The sequence below is a fragment of the Mandrillus leucophaeus genome, unplaced genomic scaffold, assembly GCF_000951045.1.
Source record: "Mandrillus leucophaeus isolate KB7577 unplaced genomic scaffold, Mleu.le_1.0 Scaffold8, whole genome shotgun sequence".
Lineage (NCBI taxonomy): Eukaryota > Metazoa > Chordata > Mammalia > Primates > Cercopithecidae > Mandrillus > Mandrillus leucophaeus.
Genome location: NW_012108696.1, coordinates 4,684,941 through 4,695,960, shown reverse-complemented (window position 1 = coordinate 4,695,960; position 11,020 = coordinate 4,684,941). Strand labels below are relative to the sequence as shown.

Here is an 11,020-nt window from a genome sequence, read left to right as displayed (position 1 = left end):
GTTCCCTGAACATTGCTGTTATCCTGTTTTTTTTTTTTTTTTAAGATGCCCAGATTTCATATTGTTCAAGCACACATGCTCTACAAACAATTTGTGCAGTTGATACAATCACAGGGTCCTGAGGCGACATTCATCCTCCTCAGCTTACAAAGAAGATGATGGGATTAAGAGATTAAAGTAAAGACAGGCATAGGAAAACACAAGGGTATTGATTGGGGAAGTGACAAGTGTCCATGAAATCTTCACAATTTATGTTCAGAGATTACAGTAAAGATAGGTGTAAGAAATTATAAAAGTATTAATTTGGGAAACTAATAAATGTCCATGAAATCTTCACAATTTATGTTCTTCTGCCACGGTTTCAGCCGGTCCCTCCGTTCGGGGTCCCTGACTCCCTGCAACACTTGACCTCACTCTTTCCATGTCCATGTCCTTGTTTTCCATAGCTGTGAGACAATGAAACTCGAGTGTTACTCCAGACAAGGAGGCCGTTTCAGTAGTAGCAACGATAATAATCGTTCTTACCAGTTCCTTACCATGTACTGGCTCTTTGCTAAACGGTTTTACAAATATTAATTCCTTCCAACCTCATAGCAAACCTGTGAGATACTTTCATTACTTCCAGGGAACTATGGCACAGAGAGATTAAAATATTTGCTGTAGGTCACACAGCTGGTAAGTGTTGGAGCCAGAATGCAAATTTGGGCTGCAAGACCAGAATTAGAGTGGAAGAAAATGAAGCAGACTGTAGAAGTGTAGGGTTGGATCTCATCTTTATTTAAAACATTTTTGCAATGTGTTCATCATGAATTTTTTTTTTGACCTTCACTTTTTAGATTTTTTTTAAATGTTGCCTGAGAATATCATTTATCTTGACAATGACAGTTTGAGATGCCCCCTTGAAATTTGCACCTGCGGCACAAAATTCTGTTAATGATAGTAATAGAACCCTGGAGTTTCAGCTGGGTACATGGCTAATCAGAATGAAGACTACATTTCCCAGCCTCCCTTGCCTGAGTCATGTGACAAAGTCCTGGCCAATGGGTTGTGAGCGGAATTTATTAGTGCAAGCACTTCCTTGAAAAGGAAGGAGAGTTGCTTCCCTTCACTTTTTGACCTTCCTGTTTCCTGGAACTCAGCCATGGTGGTGTGGCACTTTGTATTTTGCAGACAAGGGCATCACCTTTTGTGTGTCAGAGGCACTTGAGCGAAAGAATTTTGGCTCCTAAAGATTTTGCAGAACGGAGATGACATGCCAGCCCAGACTTTCACATAGGTGAAAATTGTTTCCTGTTGCTTCCTTTTGCACAGAATTCTCCTAGTCCTACTGGCTCATGGGATAAAGAAAGGAACAGGAATGAGCCGGGCATGGTGGCTCACGCCTGTAATCCCAGCACTTTGAGAGGCTGAGGCGGGTGGATCATCTGAGGTCAGGAGTTCGACCTGGCCAACATGGTGAAACCCTGTCTCTACGAAAAATACAGAAATTAGCTGGTCGTGGTGGTGGGCACCTGTAATCCCAGCTACTCAGGAGGTTGAAGCAGGAGAATTGCTTGAACCTGGGAGGCAGAGGCTGCAGTGAGCCGAGATTGCATCATTGCACTCCAGCCTGGGCAACAAGAGCAAAACTCCGTCTAAAAAAAAAAAAAGAAAAAGAAAGAAAGGAACAGGAATGGAAGAGTGAGAAGTAAGAGCGTCTTGATACCCTCCCTCCCAGCAGAAATCCCAGCAGTGGGATTCTCTCCTAAGAATACAAAAAAGTAGCTGGGCATGGTAGTGCACGCCTGTATTCCCAACTACTCGGGAGGCTGAGGCAGGAGGATTGCTTGAACCCAGGAGGCGGAAGTTGCACTGAGCTGAGATCAGACCACTGCACTCCAGCCTGAGTGACAGAGCAAGACTCCGTCTCAAAGGAAAAAGAAAAGAGAGAGAAGAGGAGCTGAGAGAGAGAGAGAGAGAGATCAGGAAAAAGGGGAGCCAGCAGACCACGCAGATTTTATAGGCAGGCTAGAGAAGGCGGTGTCTGATTTACATAGGGCTCACAGATTGGTTTGATTAGGTATGACGTCTACATAGTGTGCAGAGAAGGCTGGTTGCCCCACCCTAGTTGTGTGTATGTGTGCGCGTGTGTGTTTTGAGACGGAGTCTCCCTTTGTCACCCAGGCTGGAGTGCAATGGCGTGACCTCGGCTCACTGCAACCTCCACCTCCCTGGTTGAAGTGATTCTCCTGCCTCAGCCTCCCAAGTAGCTGGGATTACAGGCGCTCACTACCACGCCCAGCTATTATTTGTATTTTTAGCTGAGACTGGATTTCATCATTCACCAGGCTGGTCTGGAACTCCTGACCTCAGCTGATCCACCCGTCTGGGCCTCCAAAGTGCAGGGATTACAGGTGTGAGTCACAGCACCCCGCTGCCCACAGCCTAACCTTCTTAAGCAAATAGGCTTTCTAGTTGATCGGCACCATCTTGTCTGCTCCTTTACAGTACATGTGGCTGGCAGAGAAGGGAAGATAGAGCTGCCATCGTCAATATGTCTAGTCCTTAATTCCTGCCGGCCTTCATCCAGGCAAGCTCCCAGTTTGCAGGCTGCTCTTTGTTAGAAAATGATTTGGGGCTGCCTTTCATTAAAAAGAAAAACCTTAGCGACGACTGCCATGCCCTTGCTCTCTGCCTAAGTAATTCCTTCTCTCTCTCTCTCTTTTTTTTTTTTGAGACGGAGTTTCACTCTTGTTGCCCAGACTGGAGTACAATAGTGCGATCTCAGGTCACCACAACCTCCGCCTCCCAGGTTCAAGCGATTCTCCTGCCTCAGCCTCTCAAATAGCTGGGATTACAGGCATGCGCCACCATGCCCGACTAATTTTGTATTTTCAGTAGAGACAGGGTTTCTCCTTGTTGGTCAGGCTGGTCTCGAACTCTAGACCTCAGATGATCCGCCCACCTCGGCCTCCCAAAGTGCTGGGATTGCAGGCGTGAGCCACTGTGCCCGGCCCGTAATTCCTTCTTAACTCCTGTATCACCACCAAAGGGGATATCCCTGTGGCAACTTGAGATCAGCCACAGCAAAGGGAAAGAGAAGGAGTGGCCAAGTTGGACAAAGAGGAAGCATGAGTTGGCACTTTCAAGTGGCCCATGGCTTCCAGGGTTATGGAAGAGAGGCAGAAGTTTCCAGATTTCCCTTGTGGGTAAGCAGAAGGTAGCCAAAAATCAGCCTCGTGGGCCTCGGGCTTTCCTAGGAGGACAATGATCTTACTTCCTGTGTTCCAGCTGTCCTCTGGGTCTCTCCCATCAGCTCTTTCCCTGCACAGGGCTCATGATTCCCCTGACTTAGAGCAACAGAAAGAAAGAGACAGAGAGAGAGAGCCAACATCAGTGGACGTCTTGTGCTGGAGCCTCAGCTCTGGAGTCTGCAGATGGGGAAACTCTGGTTTTAGAAAACCTTCTTCTCAAACGTCACCAAAAAACAATGCACACGACCGCGGCTGGACGTCGTGGCTCACGCCTATAATCCCAGAACTTTGGGAGGCCGAAGCTGGTGAATCACTTGAGGTCAGGAGTTTAAGACCAGCCGGGCCAACATGGCAAAACCCCGTCTCTACTGAAAATACGAATATTGGTCGGACGTGGTGGTGCACGTCTGTTATTCCAGCTACTTGAGGGGCTGAGGTAGGAAGAGAATCACTTAAACCCGGAAGGCAGAGGTTGCAGAGAGCTGAGATCACACCACTGCCCTCCAGCCTGAGTGACAGAGCAAGGCGTCTCAAAAAAAAAAAAAAAGAAAGAAAGGAAGAAATGGTGCAAATGACCTCCAGCAGAACTGAAGACTGGAATGTGGTCGGAGGCCAGGTCAAGTCACTAAGTGACTCAGGTGGGAAGGTACAGGTTCTTCAGGTACATGATATGGATCCACATTCAAATCCAGGCACCTCCTCTCCCAAGCTCTTTGCTAGGTAGATTAAGCTGCTGGCCTTCCTCTCTGAGCCTGCTTGTAGGGAAAATGGAAATAACAGCACGATCCACTTCATAGCGTTCTTGGGAAGGTCAGAAAAGGTGAAACCTGACAAGTGCTCAGCACTGGACTAAACCCTCAATCACGCATGGGTCTTGTGGTTGGTGGTGTTCCAGTATTATTCAAACCACACCACACTGTTCGTGTGCATACATCTGTGTCTGTGATGTGTGCAGGTGTGCTTACGAAAGAAAATCCTTGAAGTAAAATTTCTGGGTTGAGGGGAAGGTGCATTTTGGTGCCTTGATAGATTTTAACAAGCTGTGTTTCCAAAAAGTTGGGTCCATTTCAGATTCTAGCCTCTAGGTTTGAGGCTCCTTCTCACCCACGCACTTGCTGAGTGGTGAATCATCCAACTCTCTTATCTTTTACCAAATCACAGGTGACAAGATAAAGTGTGACTGAGTGCGGGTGGCTCACACCTGCAATCCCAGCACTTTGGGAGGCCAAGGTGGGCAGATCACGTGAGGTCAGGAGTTCAAGACCAGCCTGGCCAACATGGTGAAACCCCGTCTCTACTAAAAATACAAAAATTAGCCAGGCGTGGTGGTGGGCTCCTGTAATCCCAGCTACTCAGGAGGATGAGGCAGGAGAATTGCTTGAACCTGGGAGGCGGAGACTGCGGTGAGCAGATGGCGCCACTGCACTCCAAGCTGGGCGACAGAGGGAGACAACATCTTAAAGAAAAAAAAAAAGAGAGAGAGAGAGAAAGAGAAAGAAAGAAAATTTGTTTTTCACGGAGCTTTCAATTCCCAATTTTCTTGTGGTGAATGAGATTCAGTTTCATAAGCAGTTGTACTTATTTTTGTGACTTGACAGCTCCCGTTTCGTTTTGGGATTTTTCTAAGACACTTCGGCCTCTCAAAGTGCTGGGATTACGTGTATGAGCCACCACGCCCCATCTCTTTTCTCCCCATCTTTTTAGAAGGTATTACTTATTTCTTAATGATGTGAGTTCTGAACTATTTATATCTTAAACTGATAAAAAGATCAGCTAAGTAAATGTTAAATAAATTAGGGTAGGAGATTGTCTTGAAGGTGCTGTCTACCCATTTCCCCCAGACCTGGAGTCCTAGGGCTTCCGTGAAGGAAATCCCTTTAGTACTTGGGGATTGCAGGGAAGATACTCTGATTTCTGAATACCTCAAGATTCTGGACCTGTTTGACTACCCTCTTTCACCTACCCAGCAAATGCTATCGGCTCAGGCTCTGAAATCTCCCGTTTTTATCTCCTTTCAATTTTTTTGCTTTTTGTTGGTAATTTTGCTGTTTCAAACGGCCCCCAAGTAGTGCTGAAGCCCTGTCTAATGTCACCAAGAGCAAGGAGACCGTGATGAGCCTCACACAGGACGAAATCCCTGTGTTAGAGAAGCTATGCCCAGGCATGAGTTCTAACTCTGTTGGCTGTGAGTTCGGTGTTAATGACACTGGCTGCTTGCTGATTCATAACCAGAGGCTCTCGGGAAACCAACTACATAAATATACACACACAATTTTCTTTCAGTTTGAGAGCAGGTACTGTTTATTAACCGAACAGCTTAGAAAAATAATTGTGGTACACACCATAGTTCATTCTTCTAAGAAGCCTGTTGTGTTGATCTGCTCCTCCCTGTTGCCAGCATCTCCACCTTCTACAAAATGGGTGATCTTTTTCTTCATTCCACCTGTGGAGAAGATAATTTGAGGGGCCACAGGAAGTTATGTGCTTCTTTGAAGCGTTTTCCAACAGTATAGACCTCATGAATCACATGCTTCATGCAGATGATGCCATATTTTCCAAGAGATCACACAGTCAAAGTGTTATCTGTCAAAGCAATTCACTTCTTACTGATTTTGCCATAACCACGCTTGTAGATTAGTTTATTTACTGACTTCAGATTTGGGTACCCCTCTGCAACGTATGGCTCTACAGTCCTCAGCACGTTGATTGGCCTCGTTGAGCTTCACAAAGTTTCCATTGAAGATCTGACGAAGGCGAAGAAGCTGCAACACCTTTCGGACCTTTGGGCTCACACCATCGGTACCTCTGGTCCTGATGACAAACGTCAATGTGGGTTCTGCAGGTACATAGACGTTGTCAACTTTTCTTGACATCCTTTCCATTCGAATTTCAGTTCTGTACATCTACCTATATTCCTTGTGATAGTGCTTCTCTTTTTCATAGATAAGCTTCCTCCTTGCCTTTCGAAGCCTCTTTTGGGCAAACCTCTTTCTCAGGTGCTTGATCTTCAGCTCTGCGAAATTCCTTCGCTTGTTCTTAAGGGTTTCTGAAACAGCAGGAACTTGCTTCTTCTCTTCTACACCCTCCATAGTTCCAGCCGGAAAAAGAGGCTGGAACCTCTTTTATTTATTCATTTTTATTTTTATTTTTTTAAGACAGAGGCTCGCTCTGTCACCCAGGTTGGAGCGCAGTGGCATGATCTCAGCTCACTGCAAGCTCCGCCTCCCAGGTTCACACCATTCTCCTGCCTCAGCCTCCCAAGTAGCTGGGACTACAGGCGCCCACCACCACGCCTTGCTAATTTTTTTTGTATTTTTAGGAGAGATGGGGTTTCACTGTGTTAGCCAGGATGGTCTTGATCTCCTGACCTTGTGATCTGCCCGCCTCAGCCTCCCAAAGTGCTGGGATTACAGGCATGAGCCACCATACCCAGCCTGGTCTCCAACTCTTAACCTCAAGTAATCCGCCCACCTCGGCCTCCCAAAGTGCTGGGATTACAGGTGCGAGCCACCATGCCCGGCCCCTAACTATATAATTTCCCCTAGGAGAATTGTTTGGTGTTTGTGGGCAATAACTACCTCAAATAACAGCAGTTGAGTGTCACTTTTTATTGTGAAATAGTTTAAGGCTCACAAGAAGCTACAAAAATGGTCCACAGAGTCCCCACCTGACCTTCACCCACACCCCCAATATGTAACAAAGCTTTTGAATGTCAGTGTCTACAACCAAACATTAGCCACACCCAGTTGGCAAGCTTTGGTACAATTGTAATGAGTCGGGGTCGACTCATACATTTTGTCACCGTCGTACAAGGTTAGGATGGCCTTTATGCTCTAACTACACCTTTGGATTAGTTTTCTCGGGAATCTGTAACAAAGTGCCACAAACTGGATGGCTTCACACAACAGAAATGTATTGTGTCACTGTTCTGGAGGCCACAGCCTGAAATCAAGGTGTCAGTAGTGCCACATGCCCCCTAACTGGTCCAAGGGGAGACTCCATTGCCTCTTCCACTTTGTAGTGGCTAGAAACCGGAGAGATGGGAGATTTCGGAGCCTGAGCCTACATACAGCATGTGCAGGGCAGGTGAAAGGTGGAAGTCAAATAGGTCCAGAATTTTGGGACGTCCAAGAAATCAGCATATACATATGATTACATAGTACCTGGGATCTCCCAAGTAATAAAGGAATTTCCTTCACGGGAACCCTAGGTCTCCAGATCTGGGGCAGTGGGTGGACGGCACCTCCAAGATGACCTCCTACACCAATTTATTTGATATTTACCTAGCCAGCAATCCCTGATGTTTCTTTGTTTTGGTTTTGGGTTTGGCTTTGGGTTTTGTTTGGGTTTTTTGAGATGGAGTCTCACTCTGTCGCTCAGGCTGGAGTGCAGTGGTGTGATCTCAGCTCACTGCAACCTCTACCTCCTAGGTTCAAGTGATTCTCCTGCCTCAGCCTCCTGAGTAGCTGGGATTACAGTCATGCACCACCACACCCAGCAAATTTTTGTATTTTTAATAGAGACAGGGGTTCACGATGTTGGCCAGGCTGGTCTCAATCTCCCGATCTCAGCTCACTGCAGACTGTGCCTCCCAGGTTCAAGTGATTCTCTGCCTCAACCTCCCGAGTAGCTGGGATTATAGGCACACACCACTACACCCCGCTAATTTATTTTCTATTTTTATTTATTTATTTATTTATTTTGAGACGGAGTCTGGCTCTGTCGCCCAGGCTGGAGTGCAGTGGCGCCATCTCAGCTCACTGCAAGCTCCACCTCCCTGGTTCACGCCATTTTCCTGCCTCAGCCTCCCGAGTGGCTGGGACTACAAGCACCCACCACCACGCCCGGCTAATTTTTTGTATTTCTAGTGGGGACGGGGTTTCACCCTGTTAGCCAGGCTGGTCTCAAACTCCTGACATCAAGTGATCCGCCCGCCTCAGCCTCCCAAAGTGCTGGGATTACAGGCATGAGCCACCGCGCCCGGCCACTCCTTGGTGTTTCTTGACTTTCATCTGCCTTGCTCAGTTTCTGTTTCTGTTTTCACATGGCCTCCTTCTCTATGTGTCTCTTTTCTCTCCACCTGAGGGCCCTCTCTAATCCAGTATGACCTCATTTAATCCTAATTACATCTGCAAAAAACCCCTAATTTCTAAATGAGGTCATATTCTGCAGTTCCAGGTGGCCATGAATTCTGAGAGGATGCTGTTAACCCACTACAGCCATCAAGAACAGAGGCAGGGGCCTGGGTGCGGTGGGGAGGCCTACGCAAGAGGATCGCTTGAGCCCAGGAGTTTGAGACCAGCCTGGTAACATAGTAACACCCCATCCTCTACAAAAAAAAAAAAAAATTTAATTAGCCAGGCATGATAGCGTGTGCCTGTAGACCCAACTATGCAAAAGACTGAGATGGGAGGGTCACTGAAGCCCAGGAGTTTGAGGCTGCTGTGAACTGTGTGGCGCCACTGCACTCCAGCCTGGGCAACAGAGCAACACTCTGTCTCTAAAAATATTCATTTAGTCTGGGCAGGGTGGCTCACGCCTGTAATCCCGGCACTTCGGGAGGCCGAGGCCGGCGGATCACGAGGTCAGGAAATCGAGACCATCCTGGCTAACATGGTGAAACCCCATCTCTACTAAAAATACAAAAAAATTAGCCAGGCTTGGTGGCGGGCACTTGTAGTCCCAGCTATTCAAGAGGCTGAAGCAGGAGAATGGCGTGAACCCAGGAGGCGGAGCTTGCGGTGAGCCAAGATCACACCACTGCACTCCAGCCTGGGCAACAGAGCCAGACTCTGTCTCAAAAAAATAAAAATAAAAAAATAAAAATATTAGTCTAACTTTAAACAAAAAAGCAGGAGGTTTCCGAGAATGTGGGAGATAACTGACCGGGAGCGGTGGCTCACGCCTTTAATCCCAGCACTTTGAGAGGCCAAGGCGGACGGATCACCGGAGGTCAAGAGTTCAAGACCAGCCTGGCCAACACGGTGAAACCCCATCTCTACTAAAAATACAAAAAATTAGCCAGGCATGATGGCGCGCGCCTGTTAATCCCAGCTACTCGCGAGGCTCAAACAGGAGAATCGCTTGAACCCAGGAGACCGAGGTTGCAGTGAGATGAGATGGCGCCACTGCACTCCAGCCTGGGCGACAGAGGGAGACCTCCGTCTCAAAAAAAAGATAAATAAATGCAGGAGATGGGTACACGAATATTTGAGGAGCACCCCCAATTCTTGGATGCCTGCTGTACCCCCAGTGCACAGAACACAGTCTAGTCCCTGACAAATGTGCAGTGGAAGTTTGTTGAATAAATGAATGGACCCCGGAAGAATGAGGTGGAGAGGGAAATAGGAAGATCGGGCGGGGAGGGGTTGGGGACAGGCAACTCAGTGGCTCACCCGAGGCCACTGCCTGGCCCATCCGGCAACCACCTCCACCCACTGTGCGAGCTGCAGACTGGTAGCAGTTGGAGGGAATTTCCCCTCGCCAATCGCTCTAGTCCCTCCCCTCCACCGGCCGGACATCCCCAGAGAGGGGCAGGCTGGTCCCCTGACAAGTTGAGGCAAGTAGACGCCCAGGAGCCCCGGGAGGGGGCTGCAGTTGCCTTCCTTCCTTTCCCCGCAGCGCTCTGCGCCCCCCTCGCCCCGCCTGCGCTAGCGGAGGTGATCGCCGCGGCGATGCCGGAGGAGGGTTCCGGCTGCGCGGTGCGGCGCAGGCCCTATGCGTGCGTCCTGCGGGCTGCTGTGGTTCCATTGATCGCGGGCTTGGCGATCTGCCTCGTGGTCTGCATCCAGCGCCTCTCACGGGCTCAGCAGCAGCTGCCGCTCGAGTCACTTGGGGTGAGTTGAGATAGAAAGTTGGGAAGAAAACATCCGAACTTATTCCGGCAGAGAATACGGAGAGGGGCGGAGGGACCGTGCACCAGGGCGGAGACTGAGAAGCGCGGGACAGAAAAGACAAAATCAGAATGAGATGGGTACAAAGAGGCCAGGGAGGAAGATCGGGTAGGGCAGAAACAGAGACCAGAATAGGGAGGCGAGGCGGGGACCAGGCTGCGCGGTGTAGGGGCTCCGAGAGAGTCACCCTGCCAGGAGGTACAGGGAGATCCCGGGACGGGAAAGGTAGGCGCACATGGAAATGGAAGATGACTCGGCTCTGGTGTTCCCCGGCAGGCTGACTCAGAGGCTGCTGGGGGCTTCACAAGGCTGGGCGTGGGGGCTCCCTGGAGCCTCCTAGGACGGGAAGACCCCAGCCACTCGCTCCGGGTGGGGGAGGGGTCCCCTTGGGGACCGCGCCGGGCACCTTTGCAGCGGAGAGAGTCCGGTGCGCGCGGCGCACTCGCGCCCAGTGACATACAGGAAAACGATTCGGGAAACTAAGAAGTTCTTTTGAAGGTCTCGACTTTTACGCTCCCCGCTGGTTCAGACCTGCTTCCTCTTTAAGAAGTCTTAAGAGTAAATAAAATAAAATGAAGTCACCCGTGCGCGCCGTGGGATGAGAGGTGGAAAGGAGAATGGACAGAGAAAAGAGAGCTCCTGGCACGGGGGACACATAGAACCTCTCTGCTTACGTCCGTGCCCTGTTTTCTGGTCTTTTCTTCCAGTGGGACATAGCTGAGCTGCAGCTGAACCATACAGGTAACACGGGGACGTGGAGGGACGGGGAGAAGAGACACAGAGAGAGAAGGAAGGAGAGATAGAAAGACAAGTGGGGAGAGACAGAGAGAAAGAGACACAGAGAGAGACGGAGGGAGAGAGAGAGGGAGAGATAGGGAGGGAAACAGAGAAGGG

At 49.1% G+C, this 11,020-nt stretch overlaps 1 protein-coding gene across 1 annotated transcript in view; it reads left to right on the top strand.

The window, feature by feature from the left end:
* The first annotated feature begins 9,762 nt into the window (after positions 1 to 9,762).
* The window catches only part of CD70 (CD70 molecule), a 5,125-nt gene continuing 3,867 nt past the window's right edge, over positions 9,763 to 11,020 (top strand). Inside the window, exons 1-2 of the mRNA XM_011967438.1 lie at positions 9,763 to 10,069; positions 10,834 to 10,867. Coding sequence (XP_011822828.1) covers positions 9,908 to 10,069; positions 10,834 to 10,867 — 196 coding nt within the window. The 5' untranslated portion in view covers positions 9,763 to 9,907. The remainder of the gene's footprint in view (positions 10,070 to 10,833; positions 10,868 to 11,020) is intronic.